General features: G+C 42.5%; 1 protein-coding gene across 2 annotated transcripts in view; it reads left to right on the top strand.

The window, feature by feature from the left end:
* The first annotated feature begins 591 nt into the window (after window positions 1–591).
* Window positions 592–19,903, top strand: part of LOC310843383 (uncharacterized protein) — a 47,873-nt gene continuing 28,561 nt past the window's right edge. The window contains exons 1-4 of one of the 2 annotated variants that reach the window (XM_083736687.1): window positions 592–1,401; window positions 4,007–4,088; window positions 4,373–4,455; window positions 7,371–7,497. In XM_083736687.1, coding sequence (XP_083592813.1) covers window positions 985–1,401; window positions 4,007–4,088; window positions 4,373–4,455; window positions 7,371–7,497 — 709 coding nt within the window. In that variant the 5' untranslated portion in view covers window positions 592–984. The remainder of the gene's footprint in view (window positions 1,402–4,006; window positions 4,089–4,372; window positions 4,456–7,370; window positions 7,498–19,903) is intronic. The other variant, XM_083736686.1, reaches the window with a different exon arrangement.

A 19,903-nucleotide genomic window follows, 5' to 3' on the forward strand; every position in this document is an offset into this window, starting at 1 on the left:
GTCCTGCCAGGGAGGGGCCAGGTCTGCCACGCTCTCCTTCCTGGAGATCAGAGGATCCCAAACTCATTTAGCCCTCCCCCCCCTTTCTGAAAAAATCTCCCTTCTTCAAACAAAGGAGTCCCTGGGATTTTAACTCTGTGTGACATCGCTCAGCCTCATAGCACAACAGAGGAAACATGTGCAAATGGTTTTCCAAAGCTGGAAGAGGAGGTGGACTAGCCCCCCCCCCCCAAAAAAAAAACAACGGGCAGGAAGGAAGGAAAAGTAGGAAAGAGAGGCCAGGAATAAAGAGAGGGATCCCAGGCCATGGTCTGGCTGCTGCCTTGGAAAGCAGTTTGTGTTAAGCTATCTAATAGAATAATAATAATAAAATCAAGGGAGATGCCTTTGACCCCGCCCACTTGGCCCTCAGGGGATTGGCCAGATACATTCCTGGCCCTCAGAAGTGAGAAAAAGAGACCTCACCCCAGGAATCTGTCTGGACAGCGGCAGATATTGCAGAAAAGGAGACAAAAGCAGGGGAGTGGGGGAGCAACTCCTGAGGACCCTTGGGGTGAGGACCCCCACTAGAACCAAGCATCCATTTTTCACAAGATACAAATGACTCCCTTGTCATTCGGTTCTGACTTCATGCATTGCCTGGAAGGCAACAGAAACCAGGTTGATTAATCTCACAGAAATCCCTTCAGTTGCCTCCAAATTTTGCATAGCTTGAAGGCTAGAGACTTATTTCTTCTCCTCTTCCTGCTCTTTCGTTTCAAAAAGATAGCTCATGGTCTGGGATCTGGTGCAGTCCAGCCCTGGTTCCCAGCAAGACTCATCCATGCTTGCTCAGGGAACCATTTTTCCCCGTCCTACAAATTTTGTAACAGAACAATGTATTTGCTTTGTAGGATTTGCTAGAGCCCCTCATTAAGACGGACAGAACTTGTCAGAAGACCAAAGGATTTCTTCCGATCTCTCAGAGGCTTCCTGAGAGCACAGATGGATGAGCAAGACTCAGCTGGCCCTGAAGCAGGAAGAGGCCATGCCAACCAAACTGGGAGCAGTGGGGGATTCTGGGAAAACCCGGTGCAGAAGATCCTGGGTGAGGAGGACACCCTCCGCTCAGAGGTGCAGAGCCAGCAGGTGAGGCAGTTCCACTGCCAGGAGGCCAAAGGACCCCGAGAGGTTTGCAGCCGACTCTACCACCTTGATCATCAGTGGCTGAAGCCAGAAAGGCACACGAAAGCTGAGATGCTGGACCTGGTGATCTTGGAGCAGTTCCTGGCTGTCCTTCCCCCGGAGATGGAGAGCTGGGTGACGGAATGCGGAGCGGAGACCAGTTCCCAGGCGGTGGCCCTGGCCGAAGGTTTCCTCCTGAGTCAGGCAGAGGAGAGAAAGCAGGAACAGAGAAAGCAGGTGAGAGAGACTTTCCTTTGTTTTTTTTGTTTTTTTAAAGTAATATTTATTAAAGTTTTGACAATATAACACCAACAATAACAACAAAACAACACAAATACAAAAAATAAACAATCAAACAATAAAAAATACACAAAATTAGTTTAAACCTTCTATAGTATAACTTTCATTAGCTTGTTTCTTTGACCTCCTCACACCTCCCTTTTTGTATTCTGCTTCCATTTGTTATTTCAGCAAATCCTTTCCATCTTTCCCAAATTTTTATCCATATTTTATTAAAACAAGGTAATTTAACCTTTCCTGCTTTCCGTCAATAATTTATTTAACATATATTCTTTAAAATACTTATGCAAAAGTCAGATTATTTAATTCCAGTCTCTTTCTAAACTTCCTTAATTTTACTATGTTTCTGTAAATAGTCTTTAAATTTCTTCCAATCTTCTTCCACCAACTCTTCTCCCTGGTCTTGAATTCTGCCAGTCATTTCCGCCATTTCCATATAGTCAATCACCTCTTCCCGGGTGAGTAGATCTTGTGTCTTCCAATATTTCGCGATGAGTATTCTTGCTGCTGTTGTAGCATACATAAAGAAAGTTCTATCCTTCTTTGGCACCAATTGGCCGACCATGCCCAGGAGGAAGGCTTCTGGTTTCTTCAGAAAGGTATACTTAAATACCTTTTAAATTTCATTATAGATCATTTCCCAGAAGGCCTTGATCTTTGGGCATGTCTACCAAAGGTGAAAGAATGTACCTTCCGACTCTTTACATTTCCAACATTTATTATCAGACAAGTGATAAATTTTTGCAAGCTTGACTGGTGTCATGTACCACCTATATATCATTTTCATTATATTTTCTCTTAAGGCATTACAAGCCGTAAATTTAATACCAGTGGTCCATAACTGTTCCCAGTCAGCCATCATAATGTTATGTCCAACATCTTGTGCCCATTTTATCATAGCTGATTTCACCGTCTCATCCTGAGTATTCCATTTCAGCAGCAAGTTATACATTTTTGACAAATTCTTACTTTTGGAGTCTAGTAGCTGTGTTTCCAGTTTTGATTTTTCCATCTGAAAGCCATTTTTTTTTGTCCAAATTATAAGCCTCCATTATTTGATAATAATGAAGCCAATCACGCACTTTATTCTTTAACTTTTCAAAGCTCTGTAATTTCAGTTTATCTCCTTCTTGTTCCAAAATTTTCCAATATTTCGGCCAACTGGCCTCCATATTGAGTTTTTTCTGAGCTTTCACTTCCATTGGAGACAGCCACCTTGGGGTTTTATCTTCCAATAAATCCTTATATCTTATCCAGACATTAAAAATAGATTTTCTGACAATATGATTCTTAAATGCTTTATGTGCTTTGACCTTATCATACCACAAATATGCATGTCATCCGAATACGTTGTTAAAACCTTCCAAATCCAAAATATCAGTATTCTCAAGAAGTAGCCATTCTTTCAGCCAGCAAAGCTTCATAATATAGTTTAAGGTCTGGCAGGGCAAATCCACCTCTTTCTTTAGCATCAGTTAAAATCTTAAATTTTATTCGAGGTTTCTTCCCCTGCTAGACAAATTTTGAGATATCTCTCTGCCACTTCTTGAAACACTCCATCTTATCTATAACTTGCAGTGTTTGAAACAAAAACAACATTCTAGGCAATACATTCATCTTTATAGCAGTGATTCGGCCCAGCATTGATAATTTCAAATTTGACCATATTTCTAAATCCTTTTTCACTTCCGACCAACATTTTTCATAATTGTCCTTAAATAAGTTCACATATTTAGCTGTCAAATTCACCCCTAAATATTTCACTTTTTTAACCAGTGTTAATCCTGTCTCTTTCTGGAACCTCTCTTTCTCGATCTCTGTTAGATTTTTCTCTAGCACTTTGGTTTTCATTTTGTTCAATTTAAAACCTGCTACCTGGCCAAATTCTTGAATTAGTTCCAGTACTCTCTTAGTACTGGACTCTGGTTCCTGTAATGTCAGTACCAGATCATCAGCAAACGCTTTCAATTTGTACTGTTTTGCTCCAACTTGTATACCTTTAACCAATTGGTCTCTTCTAATTATATTTAACAGAACCTCCAGAACAGATATAAAAAGCAATGGGGAAATTGGGCAACCTCGTCGTGTTCCTTTCTCTATCTTAAATTCTTCTGTAACTACGTTGTTCACAAATAACTTAGCCTTTTGTTCTGAATAAATTGCACCTATACCATTCTCAAACCCCTGACCAACCCCCATCCCTTGTAAATATTTCTTCATAAAGCTCCAGGAAATATTGTCGAAAGCTTTCTCCGCGTCCACAAATATAAGAACAGCTTTAGTGTTAATGTTCACTTGTAGTTTGTCCAGAATATTTATTATGTTCCTTGTATTGTCAGACGAATGTCTGCCCGGGAGAAAGCCCGCTTGGTCTTTAAAGAGAGACTTTCCTTTGGATACTCCCAGGGGGCTCCAAACAGGACAGAGAACATCCCATAATGGTCTGCTGATGACCCATCCATTTTCTGGGAAAGCATCCATGGAATGAGATCTCACAGCCTTTCTCACCATTCTCTGTTTTGAATCCTTGTTTCTTTTTCAGGGAAAGGATCTCTTTGCAGAAATGGACCTGGATTCCAGTGAGGCAGAGAGGCCTCCGTTGGACACCAGAGAGAGGCCACAGGGTAAGGAGGAAGGTGGTTTTTCTCCATTTGGTCTCATTCTGTTGGTTTTCCAACTCATCTCAGGGTTCTTTTCATCTTGTTTTGGGGGGAGACAGTTGGGAAGAAGGGTCCAGAGGAGGGGAGATGTATTTCTGCACAACAAACATATTAAATGGGCACAAACATTCAAATGCTCTCAGCAGGTAAGTCTTTCTCAAAAGCCCATCTGCAGTTAGAGATGCCCTATTTCACCTGTGAGAGAAGCAGGCACTCCTGGCGTCCTGCTTACCTTTTTTCTCTTGCAGGTGGCAGAAGGATGCCGGCAAGACCTCCTGATCCACCTTTTCATGGGGGCAGAAGGGAAGCCGCGGCTGTGGAACCAGATCAGGTCAGGGGAAGCTGCCTTGTGGGGACTGAGGCCAAGGGATGGAGCAATGTCATGAACTGGTTGGGCACAGAGGAGTGGTGGGAGGAAGCAGCTGGGGAACCAGGAAGGGAAGACAGCTGAGAGCCCAAGAAGTAGAGGTAGAAGAAGGACTGGCGGTCAGAGGGGGAAGAGGCAGAAGGTTGGGAAGAGGAGGTTTGAGAAGCTGAAGTGGTAATAAGGCTTAGTGAGCTGGGAGACTCTGTGGCAGAATGCAGTGCAGAATCAGAGGCAGAAGAGGAAGGAGGCGAGTGGGAGGAGGGAGGTCGAGAGGCTGAGGTGAGTCAGGAGAAGGAGGAGCCACCGGTGGCTCCCTCTCCTTTTGCCAGAAGCCACCCTCCCTGCCGGCAAGACCTCCTGATCCACTTGATCTGGCATGTGTAACAGAGACTTGGTTGGATGAAATAGATGGGCCTGTCCTTGCCGCTTCTTGCCCACCAGGTTTCTCTTACACAGCAACCCAGGCCTTGTGGGCGGGGAGGGGGGGTTGCAGTGCCATGGTCAGATCACTTCCTGGTGCAGCTGGACTTCTCCGCGGCCCTTTCCCTCTGCAGGGAGGTGGGACCGATTCAGGTGGTCCGCCCCCACCACTTAATGGATTCAAATGGTTTCCAGAGAGTGGTAGGGGATGCTTTATCCCATGTTGATGGCCTTTCAGCTGATTCCCTGGTGGCCCGCTGGAATGTGGAGTTAACCAGGGCTATTGACTGTTTGGCTCTGAAGCGCCCTCTCCGACTGCATGGAGCCCAGACAGCCCTGTGGTTTTCCATGGATCTGAGGGCAATGAAACAATCGCTGAGACAGCTAGAGCGCCGGTGACGGATAACTCATTCTGAAGCTGACCGGACACGGGTTAGAGCTCAATGTTGAGTCAACCAAGTGGCGGTAGCGACGGCAAAGAAGACTTTCTTCTCCGCCTCTATTGCATCTGCAGAAAACAGCAGCAGGAGACATTTTCAGGTGGTTCGCAATTTAGTGGAACCACCTGCTACATTGGGGCCCAATATGGCCCACATGATCTCCTGCAATGATTTTGCAAAGTTTTTTGCAGATAAAGTCACTCATATTCAGGAAGAGGTAGACTCCACCGTGGAGCAGGGCCGGGGCGGGAGAGTTTTTGTGTCCTGTCTAGTCAAGATGCGTGGGATCAATTCCAATCTGTTACCTCTGAGGATGTGGACAGGGTGTTTGGACGAGTGAAGCCAACCACCTGTCTCCTTGATCCTTGCCCATCGTGGCTTAAAAAAGCTAGCCAGGAATGGCTTTGAGGGGGTCGTGAATGCTTCTCTCTGTGAGGGAGCCTTCCCAGACCCGCTGAAAGAGGCGGTCATTAAACCGTTTATTAAAAAACCATCTTTAGATGCTGCCAATATGGCTAATATGGCCCAGTCTCAAATCTTCCAATCTTGGGCAAGGTGATTGAGCGAGTGGTTGCTGAAGAACTCCAGGCATGCCTGGAAGAAGCGGACCACTTGGATCCCTTCCAGTCAGGATTCAGGCCTCATCATGGGGACTGAAACTGCCTTGGTCGCACTGGTTGATGATCTCCGGCAGGCTAGGGACAAAGGTGAGAGCTGTTTCCTAGTTCTGCTGGATCTCTCAGCGGCGTTTGATACCATCAACCATAATATCCTTCTGGACCGTCTTGAGGGGCTGGGAGCTGGGGGCACTGTCATACAGTGGTCCCGCTCCTTCCTCCTGGGCCGTGTTCAGAAAGTGGGGGGGGGATGAGTGTTCAGACCCGTGGGCTCTCACTTGTGGGGTGCCTCAGGGTTCTGTCTTCTCCCCCATGCTTTTCAACATCTACATGCAGCCGCTGGGAGAGATCATCAGGGGGTTTGGGCTGGGTGCTCATCAGTATGTGGATGATACCCAACTCTACCTTTCTTTCAAATTGGAACCAGTGAAGGTAGTGAAGGTCCTCTGTGAGTGTCTGGAGGCAGTTGGAGGATGGATGGCAGCTAACAGATTGAGGTTGAATCCTGACAAGACAGAAGTACTGTTTTGGGGGGACAGGAGGTGGGCAGGTGTGGGGGACTCCCTGGTCCTGAATGGGGTAACTGTGCCCCTGAAGGACCAGGTGCACAGCCTGGGGGTCATTCTGAACTCGTAGCTGTCCATGGAGGCACAGGTCAATTGTGTGTCCAGGGCAGCTGTTTATCAGCTCCATCTGTTACGCAGGCTGAGACCCTACCTGCCTGCAGACTGTCTCACCAGTGTGGTGCATGCTCTGGTTATCTCCTGCTTGGAATACTGCAATGCGCTCTATGTGGGCCTATCTTTGAAGGTGACCCGGAAACTACAACTAATCCAAAATGTGGCAGCTAGACTGGTGACTGTGAGCGACCGTCAAGACCATATAAACTGGTCTTGAAAGACCTACACTGGATCCCAGTACGTTTCTGAGCACAATTCAAAGTGTTGGTGCTGACCTTTAAAGCCCTAAACGGCCTCGGTCCAGTATACCTGAAGGAGCGTCTCCACCTCCATCGTTCTGCCCAGACACTGAGGTCCAGCGCCAAGGGCCTTCTGGCGGTTCCCTCGCTGCAAGAAGCCAAGTTACAGGGAACCAGGCAGAGGGCCTTCTTGGTAGTGGCGCCCTCCCTGTGGAATGCCCTCCCACCAGATGTCAAAGAGAAAATTAACTACCAAACTTTTTGAAGACATCTAAAGGCAGCCCTGTTTAGGGAAGCTTTTAATGTTGAATAGATTATTGTATTTTAGTGCCCAGACCAGGCGGGGTATAAATAAATTATTATTATTATTATTATTATTATTATTATTATTATTATTATTATTTACAACGGGAAAGAAACAACAGAGCATTGTGTATCTTATTTCTGCTGTCTCTGAGGAGGACATTTCCCTTTTTCTTTTAGGGTCCAGTGTGCTTTGAAGATGTCGCTGTTCGTTTCACGGATGAGGAGTGGGCGTTGCTGAATCCTGACCAGAGAGCTCTGCATAAGCACGTCATGGAGGAGAATCGTGGGATTGTGGCCTCTCTTGGTAAGGCTTCCTGTGGGATCGTCATATCTGCCTGGAAATTCAAAAAATACCTCTATAGGATCAACCTCATATATTTTTTAAGAGCTCAACAGCGCCCCCTATAACACCTGGGAACCAAACACCCCCACAATAAAGAGTAAATTACAGTTTTTTCTTTGAACAATCTTCCTCAAATTATTCCTTTTTCTACCAGGATTGGGCTGGTCTGAACTTTCCAGGCCATCTAAAATGTCAGCTTCAATATTGTTAGGAAAGATAAGTAGCTTCAGGTTTTCTGTTTTTGTTTTTGCTCCTGTCAGTCTTGGGTTGACCAAAGAGATGACTGACATTTGAGATGGAGGGGATGCCATGACTGGGCCAAACAAAATCCATCCCAGAGAAGAGCTAGGCTTATGGAATCTCAGGTAGTAGTAGCAGTGATGAGGATGAGGATGATACAATGGTACCTCGGTTTACAAACTTAATTTTTTCCAGAACAGGTACCACTGTAGTAATAATAATAATTTTTTGTAATGGCTTGGCTCTCCCACAGAAGCGAGACACCGGCAGTAATTATCTCAGGTTTGTTGCTCAAACACATAAATCACTCCGGAGCTCCTTCACTCCGTGTCTGACTTCCAAGTTTGCAGTTGCCAAGTCTAAACTCCGCCCCTTCCTCTTCTTCCAAGAGGGGAAAAAACCCTTTCGCTTCCACTCTTTCCCCTCCTCTCACTGACCTTTTCATGCCTTCGAGTTTTGGGGCTAGCTATTCCTGGCCTCTCCCCTTCTGTCTCTGAGCTAAGATTGGTATTTTGTGGATCTTTGCTATCTGCTGCCTGCTCTCTGTTCTCTGAAGCTCTGCCACTCGGCTGCCCCTCCTCCCTCTCACCTTCCAGCTCACATTCCAGTGTCCTTATCTCTCTTTGCCTGCTTTCATACATTCCAGCCTCTGTCAGCTCCGGAACAAAGGTGACATTTTTATTTCTACCCTGCCCGTCTGGCTGGGTTGCCCCAGCCACTCTGGGCGGCTTCCAACACATATATAAACATGAAACAGAAATAATAATATTCTGATGCCATATAAAAAGAACATTAACTTAAAATGAACAACTTATACTGGTGGCCAAAATTGTGGAAACCTTTTGTGAAAAGTGTATTTCTGAGGTTTGATGGCTCATAACACCACTTTTGTGTGGAGTAACACCATAAAATTATATATCAATGGAAAGATAATTTAATGAAGAATGTAATGTAATGACTTTTATGAAGGAGTATTTATTGGAACAGCAGTCATAAAGAAAAAACGTGAAACCTTTGGTAACCATTGGTAACCTTTAGCTTTAATTACAGCCTTACAATGCTTTCCCATGAAGTGAACCAAATTTTTAGTTCTGCAGCTGTAAGAATGTGAAACCAAGATTGAATTATGGCCTCTGTTAATTGGGCTTTATTGCTGGATTGCTTCTAACAAAGAAGTTTCTTTAGTCGGCTCCATAGATTTCTGATTGGGTTAATGTTTGGGCTATTCCCAAGCCATTCCGGCAGTGGAATAGGATTATCTTGAAAGCACCTTTTTCACACAGCAGCAACAGGACATGGAGCTGAATCCTGTTGAAATAGAAAATAAATATATAAGTAGGAGGGGGCCACTAGGGGCGCCGTGGAAGATGGCGGATATTAACATCTATCCAACTCGCATGAGGTAATTAGAGGATGATTATGGGGAGTAAATCAGTCTCCCTCATCTCTCCAGGGGGGAGAGATGCAGTTTTTACCCGCTGTTGCCATAAATCACCCCCGAGTTCGGAAGAAGGAGGGGGTGAGGCACTGGGTGCCCAACCCTCGGCGGGCCTCGGAACTCCTCCGAAGCTACTTCCAGGAGCAAAACTAGTTGTGTTACTTAAAAGGAAAGAAATTGGTGAAAGATAACGCACAGGCTTCAAGAGAGGCAGGAGGTTTTTATCTACCACTGAAATGAAGAAGACTGAGACAGAAGATTACATCAAAGAACTACAGACATGCTGGTATGTGGATTGGAGTGCAACGGAACTAAAGGGGGGGAATGACTTTTTATCTTTTTTTGCTCTATGTGATTAACTAATAACCCTCCCTCTTAGAATATCCATCACAGCAACTAATTGGCAAATGGGACTAAAAAGGAACTGTGTGGGAATAATATGAATTTAAAGGTTTTACTCTGTAAAGGATTTGGAAAGAAGGGCTCTCTTTGTGACGCAGTTAGAATGGAGATTTGATACGAGACCTGTGTTGCAGGAGGTTTGGTCTTGGGGAGGGCGAGCTGAAGATTTATTACTTTCGATGAGATTGTGACCTGGAAGGGGCAGCCCTCCTGGAAAAAGACTAATTTACGATGCAACAGGTCAGGAAAGTTAAAGAGCGAGCTTGTGGACTGTATTTCATCGGAACAACAAGATGGCGATTGCTTGCTCAAGTGGAAATGCCTGGATTATTGGGATTTACGAGAGAGCAGTACAAAGCCCACACAGAAATACAAACAAGACTGATTCTTTCAACTCACTTGCGGAGCAATTCGTTGGTGAATGAAAAGGAAAATGAGTAACGACAAGGATTGAGAAGAAGGGACTGGAAATATCATTCTTAATATGAAAGCAGTAGAAAATATTCGAGGATTGGACTCCTGCCGATCAAGAAGCATGGGTACCCCCCACAAAAATTTATAATTTGGAAAATAATTGGATTACATGATATGTATTGTTATAATTTGGACTAATTGGTTTGATGTGTTTAATTCGGTAATATGAAACTTAATAAAATTATTTTTTAAAAAAAATAAAGTAAATATATAAATAAATATTTATATATATTTTTTTTTAATAAAATTTTTATTAGGGTTTTTTACAGAATAGAGTACAAAGACAATAAACAACCTTACTTTTATCTCAACAGAGTTTCATAACTTCTTTGGACTTCCTCGCATCTCCCACTGCCATTTTCATCATCATAAATTTTTTCCATGCAATTTATCATCTAGTTTGCAAATTTTATAACCGCTTATTTAAATATAGTCCTCTGAAAATTTGTTTCTCTTAGTCTCGCTTTACATCCCATTCCAATCCGATTTTGTGATGGCCAATTATTTATGATCAAACATCCTACTTAACTTTCCACCAAATCACAATATTTTTGTAAATAAGTCTTAAATTTCCTCCAATCTTCTTCAACCCTCTCTTCTCCCAGGTCTCGAATTCTGCCAGTCATCTCTGCCAGTTGCATATAGTCCATCAGCTGCATCTGCCATTCTTCCAGCGTGGGTAGATCTTGAGTTTTCCACTTCTTAGCGATAAGTATCCTTGCTGCTGCTGTTGCGTACAAAAAGAATGTTCGATCCTTCTTTGGCACCATCTGGCCGACAATGCCCAAGAGGAAGGCCTCTGGTTTCTTAAGGAAGGTATACTTAAATACCTTTTTCAGCTCATTATATATCATTTCCCAGAAGGCCTTCACCCTGGGACAAGTCCACCAGAGGTGAAAGAATGTTCCTTCATTTTCCTTACATTTCCAACATTTATTGTCTGGCACATGGCATATTTTGGCAAGTTTAACTGGGGTCATGTACCACCTATATATCATTTTCATTACATTTTCCTTCAGAGCATTACATGCCGTGAAGTTCATCCCCGTGGTCCACAACCTTTCCCAATCCTCAAACATAATATTATGCCCAATATCCTGTGCCCACTTTATCATGGCCGACTTAACCATTTCATCTTGTGTATTCCATTTCAACAGCAAGTTATACATTCTTGAGAGTACTTTAGTCTTAGGTTCTAACAATTCTGTTTCCAACTTCGATTTCTCCACCTGGAATCCTAACTTTTTATCATTTTTAAAAATTTCTTGGATCTGAGCATAGTGTAACCAGTCTCGCACTTTGTCTTTCATTTTTTCCAAACTCTGCAATTTCCAATTATTGCCCTCTTTCTCTATTATTTCCCAATATTTCGGCCATTTGGCCTCCATATTGGGTCTTTTTCGGGCCTTGGCCTCCAGAGGTGATAGCCATCTTGGAGTTTTATTTTCCAATAGGTCTTTGTATTTTGTCCAGACATTAAACACTGCTTTCCTGACAATATGATTCTTAAAGGCCTTATTGATCTTAACTTTATCATACCATAAGTATGCATGCCAACCAAATGCATTGTTAAAACCTTCTAAATCTAAGACATCAGTGTCTTCTAGAAGTAGCCAGTCTTTTAGCCAGCAGAAAGCTGCGGCTTCATAGTACAGCCTTAAGTCTGGCAGGGCAAAGCCCCCTCTTTCTTTCGCATCAGTTAGTATCTTGAACTTAATTCTGGGCTTTTTGCCCTGCCAGACAAATTTAGAAATATCTCTCTGCCACTTCCGGAAACACTCCGTTTTGTCTACAATCTGCAATGTTTGAAACAAAAACAACATCTTTGGCAATACATTCATCTTGATAGCAGCAATTCGGCCTAACAAAGAGAGCTTCAAATTTGTCCAGCTGTCCAAGTCTCTCTTAATTTCAGACCAACATTTATCATAGTTATCCTTAAAGAGACATAAATTTTTTGCTGTTATATTTACCCCTAGGTACTTCACCCTTTTTACCAAATTTAATTCTGTTTCTCTCTGAAACCGTTCCAACTCTGTATCTGTCAAGTTTTTTCCCAACACCTTAGTTTTCTGTTTATTTAGTTTGAAACCCGCCACCCGACCAAAGTCCTGAATCAATTGTAACACTCTTTTTGTGCTAGATTCTGGCTCTTGCAATGTCAAGACAAGGTCATCTGCAAAAGCTTTAAGTTTATATTGTTTCGCTCCGATCTGAATCCCTTGCACCAACCGGTCCCCTCTAATCAAGTTCAAGAGCACCTCCAGGACAGAAATAAACAGCAAGGGGGAAATCGGGCAGCCTTGTCGTGTCCCTTTTTCAATCTTAAACTCTTCTGTAACCACATTGTTAACTATCAGTTTTGCCTTTTGTTCTGAGTAAATCGCATCAATCCCATTTTCAAAACCCCGCCCCACTCCCATTTCTTTTAAATTCCCCTTCATAAATTTCCAAGAGATGTTATCGAAGGCCTTCTCCGCGTCTATAAAAATTAAAACTGCTTTAGTGTTAATATTTGTTTGCAAAAGTTCCAAAATGTCAATAATATTCCTTGTATTAGCAAACAAGTGTCTTCCTGGGAGAAAGCCTGCCTGGTCTTTATGAATTATCTCATTTAAAACTCTTTTGAGTCTTCCTGCCAAAACATCAGCAAATATTTTATAATCCACATTTAAAAGGGAAATGGGACGGTAGTTCTTAAGTTGTGTCTTTTCAGTTTCTGATTTTGGTATCAATGTGATGAAAGCTTCCTTCCACGATTCAGGCGCCTTCTTTCCCTCCATAATTTCATTGCTGACCTCCATCAGTGGTTGAATCAAATAGTCACTTAATGTCTTATAGTACTTGGAGGTCAAGCCATCTGGCCCTGGAGACTTGCCCAGCTTCATATTCTGAATGGCATGTTCTATCTCTAATCGTGTTATTTTGCTATTCAGGAGTGATCTATTTTCTTGTGATAGTTTTTTAAGTCCATTTTTCTCCAAAAATTTTGCAATCTCTTCCTCATTTTGTGGCCCTTGAGTGTATAATTTCTTAAAATATTTCTGGAAGCATTTTCTAATTTCCACCGGGTTCTGAATATATCTTCCTTCGATTTCCAAATTTGTTACTATGTTCAACTTTTGTCTCTTCTTCAACTGCCAAGCCAGCAGTTTCCCACATTTGTTAGCCGATTCAAATGTTTTTTGTTTCATTAATTTAATCTTCCATTCTATTTCCTGATTTATCAGTTTAGAATATTGTGCCTGATGAAGTTTAATTTCTCTCAAGATCGGCTGTGACTTCGGGTTTACTCTTAGTTTCTTCTCTAATTCTTTAATTTTCCCCAAAATCTTATCTTTTTTCTCATTTTGTAGTCTTTTCTTTATGGCGTTCTGTTGTATCAAGAACCCTCTCATCACAGCTTTGCTTGCGTCCCAGATTGTTCTTTTTTCCACTGCAGTGTTCAAATTTATCTCAAAATAGTCCTTTATTGTTTTTTTGGCCTTCTTAATAATCTCCTGATCTCTAAACAAATTGTCATTCATCTTCCATCTAAAGGAGCCGGTTGGTAATAATGTCATGTCCATTTTCAACGCGTTATGATCGGAGCAGGTCTTTGGGCAGATTTCCACTTTCCTAACCTTAGGAGCCAGACCTCTAGAAATCCATATTTGGTCAATTCTTGTCCAAGTCAGTTGGGCTTCAGAGAAAAATGTTCCTTCTTTCCCCAAGGGGTTCTTTGTCCTCCATATGTCAATCCAGTCCATGTTGTCTGTCATTTCGAAAAAGGTCTTTGGTAGTCTGCCATCTTTAGTAACCTTTTGGCTTTGTGACCTATCCATGTTCGTTGAGACGATCCCATTCATATCTCCCATCATGATGATGTTATCGTAGTCCAGATAGTCCAGCATAATCTCATGCAACTTCTTGTAGAATTCTGATTTCCCTTCATTTGGAGCGTAGATTCCTAATATCAAAATTTTCTCTCCTTGGTGCTGTATTTCAATTGCCAAAATTCTTCCATGTTCATCTTTAAATAGAAATTTTGGTGAGAGGCTCTCCTTTGCATATATCACCACTCCTCTCTTCTTAACTGAATCCGAAGATATAAATTCTTGGCCTAACCTTTTATTTACCAATATTTTTCTGTGGGGCCTAGTCACATGTGTTTCTTGTAGACAAGTGATGTCTAGTTGCTCCTTTTTTAATATGTGAAAGATTTTCTTCCTTTTTTCCGGGCTGTTACAGCCATTTATATTCCAGCTTAAAAGTTGCAGAGACATCCTGGATGAATCTGTTTAATTTCCTTGGGATGGTGTTTTGTTCTGTGAGTCTTCAGGGTTCTGTGGTGCAGGTACCTGTGGTGGTTCAGGCCCTGGGGGTAGTTCAAGTCCTTTATATAAATATATATAAATGCTTCAGTATCTGAGTAAAGATCACCTGCGGAAGGCTTCAGTTTGGGCTAAAGTATTTCATTTTTTATTAGGGGGCATTTCCATTCCCATTAATGATGAAAATTATGCCCACACCTTTTGCTGCCATACAACCTCAGATCATCACACTATCTGGGTGTTTCACGGTTGGTGTAATGCAAGTAGCATGTAAATCTTCTCTAATTCTTCCCCTTGTGTATTTCATGCCATCACTACCAAGCAAGGAGATTTGGGTCACATCCCTCCAAAAACATTGTCCCATTGTTCCGCGTCCAATTAACATGGGTTTAATCTTTTCAACCTTTGCGGGGGGCCACTAGGGGGCGCATAGGAAGATGGCCAACAATAACATCTCTCCGACCCACAGGAGGTAATTTGGAGGCTATCTTGGGAGTAATTAGGCTCCCTACACACTCAAGACGGTGAGTGGGGCCGTTTGCCTGCTGTGCCCGATATCACCCCCGAATTTTTGAGGGGGATGGGGGCATTAGGCACAAAAACCCTCCTGTGGGATCTCAGCACTCCTGGACGCTGTCTCTGACCTGCGCCACTAGCTGCAAGAACTTCAAAAAGAAACAATTTGGCACGAAGGAATGCACATGCTTCAGGAAATGAGGAGGAGTGAAGACTGCAACAGAAGAGGTCTCTGGAAAAATAAGATTTAAATTATGAGAAGACACGTCAAGATACGGTATGGCAAAGGACTGAAGGGGGAGGGGGAAAAATGTTTTATTTTCCTACTTATGTGATTAAACCCAAGAATCCCCTCCCTTCAAGAGGCAAAAGCCAGAAATGAGGTTTTAAGGACTTAAGCTGTGAATCTAAAGCTGTGTGGAGATAAACTTTCGAACCAAAGCATGTTTCTAGAAGACTGTGGAATGTATAAGAGCTTTGTTCTGACGCAGTCAAAAATCCCGTCGCCATTTTGGGAAGCTCTGTCGGAGGACTAAGTCCGGGAGGAGGAAGAGTGAAAGAGAGCGTTCTTACATCGTGGGAGAAACTCCTCAAAGAGGTCTTAAGAGCGACAGCTATAATTTACGAGGGAAAAAGTGATCTTATCTCCGAAGGTGACGATTTATGGGAACCATCTGGAATTGAGGACTGACGACGGGAAATCCACACAGGAGTATTATCGGAGTTTATCGGCGTAAGGATACCATCAGAAGAGACCATAAAGGACAAAGAGAAAATATATGATTAAGAAGTGATGTGGAAACAGCAAGATAAGATTGGAAAGAACTATGAATATGTATTTGGACTGTTTGAACATCTATTTGGACTGATTTGGACATTAATGCAGAAGTAAGGATTAGATCAGAAGGCGGCGCGAACGGCAATGGCTGCTCTCTCCTAACTGGGAGAGGGAAGCTCCGTTGAGAACGGGTCGTCCGCTGCGGCGAAGCGGAGACCCACCTCGGAAAACCACAGGCGGCAGAAGCCTGTGGTCTTGGGACCCGGCGGGCGCCAGGAGCAGCCCCCGAAACGTTGAAGGAACCCCGTAAGGGGCTCCGGATCGCGGAGGGGGTAGCGGCGCTGTGGGTCGTTGCGCAATCAGCGGAGCGAAGCCGCGTTGCTGCTGCCGGTGAGCGCTGACCTTTCTTCCTGATACCTATGATTCGGAATGCAACAACCCGTGAGTAACAAGGACTTTACAAAATTTTGAGATCCAAAAATATTGAATTGGGTTGGAAGCGGAGTGACGAAAAAAAAAGGAAGTCCGTCTTCCGCTGCCACTGAACTTCAAAGTAAAGAGCTGGAGGAGTGGAGGCAAAGAGTGAACTTTTAACCTAACTGATTGGGCACTCAAAGAAATTACTTTTAACCAAATTAAGGACTCTAAGTAACTGATTTTATGATTTCTACTGGGACTGTGATACTCTTCTTCTATTTGGATTACAATTAAAGCAAGAAACCCAGGTGCTGGAACTGCCTGAGCAGCTGAACAGTCAGCCTGCAAATTTGGATACTTTGAACTCAAACTTTGAAACAATCTGAGGGAGTTTGGAATTGCTACTTTGAAGCATTTTTTGGAATTCCAGTAAGCACTGCCTGAAACATTGTGGTTTTTTTAATACTAACTCTGCTAAAATCTATCTCAGTGAAGGTTCTTGGACATTGATTTAGACTTTATTTTTATTGGAATTGATCTCTTCCCTAAAGACATTTTATGCTCCCCCTAGAGGATTTGGGATTTACAACAGTGACATTGTTTCACTTTCTTTTTCCCGGCCTCCTGTTTGACTGTTACCATCTGGGCCATTGTTTTCTCATGGGAACAACTCAGCTTGACCTTGACTTTCAGATAACTTTGGAATGAGTGGCGCAAAAAGAAAGGGACCAAAAACCAGACAAACAACTCTAACAACTCTAACTGCAGCCTCACAGGCACGCAGATCATCTGTGCCTACTTTGCCTTCTGAGGAAAAAGTTGCTTCTCTGCCACGGGCAGAGGAGGGAGAAACTGAGGAATTACAATTGGAAGATATGGCCTCAGGAGCATCTGGCTCTATTTTAGAGAAAATTCTTGAGAAATTGGAGTCTTTGGACAGAAAAGTTGATCAGCAAACAGCTAAAATCGATCAAAACACAGAATGTTTAAATAGACTAACTGGACAAGTTGCACAGAATGCACAAGCAATTGGAGAACTGAAGGAGGCTGCAGGAGAAAATCAGAAATTGGCTGAGGATACCAGCCAAAGACTGGGAGAGTTAGAAAAGAGGTAAGGCCACTCAGTAAACAAGTAGGTGAACATCAGACCTATCTCTCCATGGTAGAACTGCGGAACAGGGAGACCAACTTAAGGATAAGGTCGGTACCAGAAGTGGAAGAAGGCAACCTAGCTGAGTTTTTGACTAAAGAATTTTCCAAGTTTTGGAACCTAGAGGAAAAAGACTTTAAAATTGTATCAGCCTTCAGGCTTGGAAGACTTATAAAGAAAGAGAAGCCCAGAGACTGTTTGATAACATTGAGATCAAAGGAGGAAAGGGACACGATTTTGGGCCTGCACTACGGAAAGTCACTGGACATTTTGGATAAAAGAATTGAAAATACAAGGACATTCCTAAACAGCTGTTGGACCTTAGATCCGATTATTTGGAACTAGTAAGACTGCTGAGGAGCAATTCAATCATCTTCAGGTGGGACTTTCCCCAAGGATTATCTTTCACTTTTAGAGGGAAGAAGATTAAAATCAGAACATTGGAAGACAGAGATAAGTTCTTGACTGCTTACGGAGAGGACCTTCACAAAGGACTTGAATTACCCTCGGGGCCTGAACCACCAGGAGTACCTGCACCCTCGGATCCTGAAGACCCGCGGAACAAAGTACCACTCCAAGGAAAATAACCAGATTTATTCAGGATGTCTCTGCAACTTTTGAGTTGGAATATAAATGGCTGTAACATCCCGGAAAAAAGGAGGAAATTTTTTCACATATTAAAAAAGGAACAATTGGACATTATTTGTTTACAAGAAACACATGTGACTAGGCTCCACAGAAAAGTATTAATAAATAAAAGGCTTGGCCAGGAATTCATATCTTCGGACATAGTAAAGAAGAGAGGTGTGGTGATATATGCAAAAGAGAGCCTTTCACCTAAATTTCTATTTAAAGATGAACACGGAAGAATTTTGGCAATCGAAATACAACATCAAGGAGAGAAAATTCTGATATTAGGAATTTATGCCCCTAATGAAGGGAAATCGGAATTTTACAAGAAGTTGCATGAGATTATGCTGGACTACCTGGACTACAACAACATCATCATGATGGGAGATATGAACGGGGTCGTATCAACTAACATGGATAAGTCACAAAGCCAAAATGTCACAAAAGACGGAAGACTACCAAAGACCTTTTTTGAAATGACAGACAATATGGATTGGATTGATATTTGGAGAATGAAGAACCCCTTGGGAAGAGAAGGAACATTTTTCTCTGAAGCCCAGCTGACTTGGACAAGAATCGACCAAATATGGATAACTAGAGGTCTGGCACCCAAGGTTAGAAAGGTGGAAATCTGCCCAAAGACCTGCTCCGACCATAATGCACTGAAAGTGGACATGACACTATTACCAACCGGCTCCTTTAGATGGAAGATGAATGACAATTTGTTTAGAGATCAGGAGACCATTAAGAAGGCCCAAAAAGTTTTGAAGGACTACTTTGAGATAAACATGAACACTACGGTGGAAAAAAGAACTGTTTGGGATGCAAGCAAAGCTGTGATGAGGGGGTTCTTGATACAACAGAATGCTGTAAAGAAAAGAACACAAAATGAGAGGAAAGATAAGATTTTGGAGAAAATTAAAGAATTAGAGAAGAGGTTAAGACTAAATCCGAAGTCACAGCCGATTCTGAGAGAAATCAAACTCCATCAAGCACAATATTCTAAACTGATAAACCAGGAAATAGAATGGAAGATTAAACTAATGAAACAAAAAACCTTTGAATCGGCAAACAAATGTGGGAAACTGCTAGCTTGGCAGTTGAAGAAGAGACAAAAATTAAATACAGTTACAAATCTGGAAATTGAAGGAAGAAATATTCAGAACCCCGTGGAGATTAGAAAATGCTTTCAGAAATACTTCAAAAAATTATACACTCAAGGGCCGCAGAATGAGGTTGAGATTAAACAATTTTTGGAAAAAAATGGATTCAAAAAACTGTCACAAGAAAATAGATCACTCCTGAACAGCAAAATAACACGACAAGAGATTGAACAAGCCATTCAGAACATGCAATTGGGCAAATCTCCAGGGCCAGATGGCCTGACCTCCAAGTACTATAAGACATTAAAAGACTACTTGATTCAACCACTGATGGAGGTCAGCAACGAAATTATGGAGGGGAAGAGGGCGCCGGAATCGTGGAAGGAAGCTTTTATCACATTGATACCCAAATCGGAATCTGAAAAGACACAACTTAAGAACTATCGTCCCATCTCCCTTCTAAATGTGGATTACAAAATATTTGCAGACATCTTGGCAAGTAGACTTAAAAGAGTTTTAAATGAAGTAATTCACAAAGACCAGGCAGGCTTTCTCCCAGGTAGACATATGTTTGCTAACACAAGGAACATTATCGACATTCTGGAACTTTTGCAAACAGACATAAACACAAAAGCAGTGCTAATCTTTATAGATGCGGAGAAGGCCTTTGATAATATCTCTTGGAAATTTATGAAGGGAAATTTGAAAGAAATGGGAGTGGGACGGGGTTTTGAAAATGGGATTGAGGCAATATATTCAGAACAAAAGGCTAAATTGATAGTTAACAATGTGGTTACAGAAGAGTTCAAAATTGAAAAAGGAACACGACAAGGCTGCCCGATTTCCCCTTTGTTATTTATCTCAGTTCTGGAAGTGCTCTTAAACATGATTAGAGGGGACTGGTTG

Source organism: Podarcis gaigeae (genome assembly GCF_964106915.1).
Source record: "Podarcis gaigeae genome assembly, chromosome: 4".
Taxonomy (NCBI): Eukaryota; Metazoa; Chordata; class Lepidosauria; order Squamata; family Lacertidae; genus Podarcis; species Podarcis gaigeae.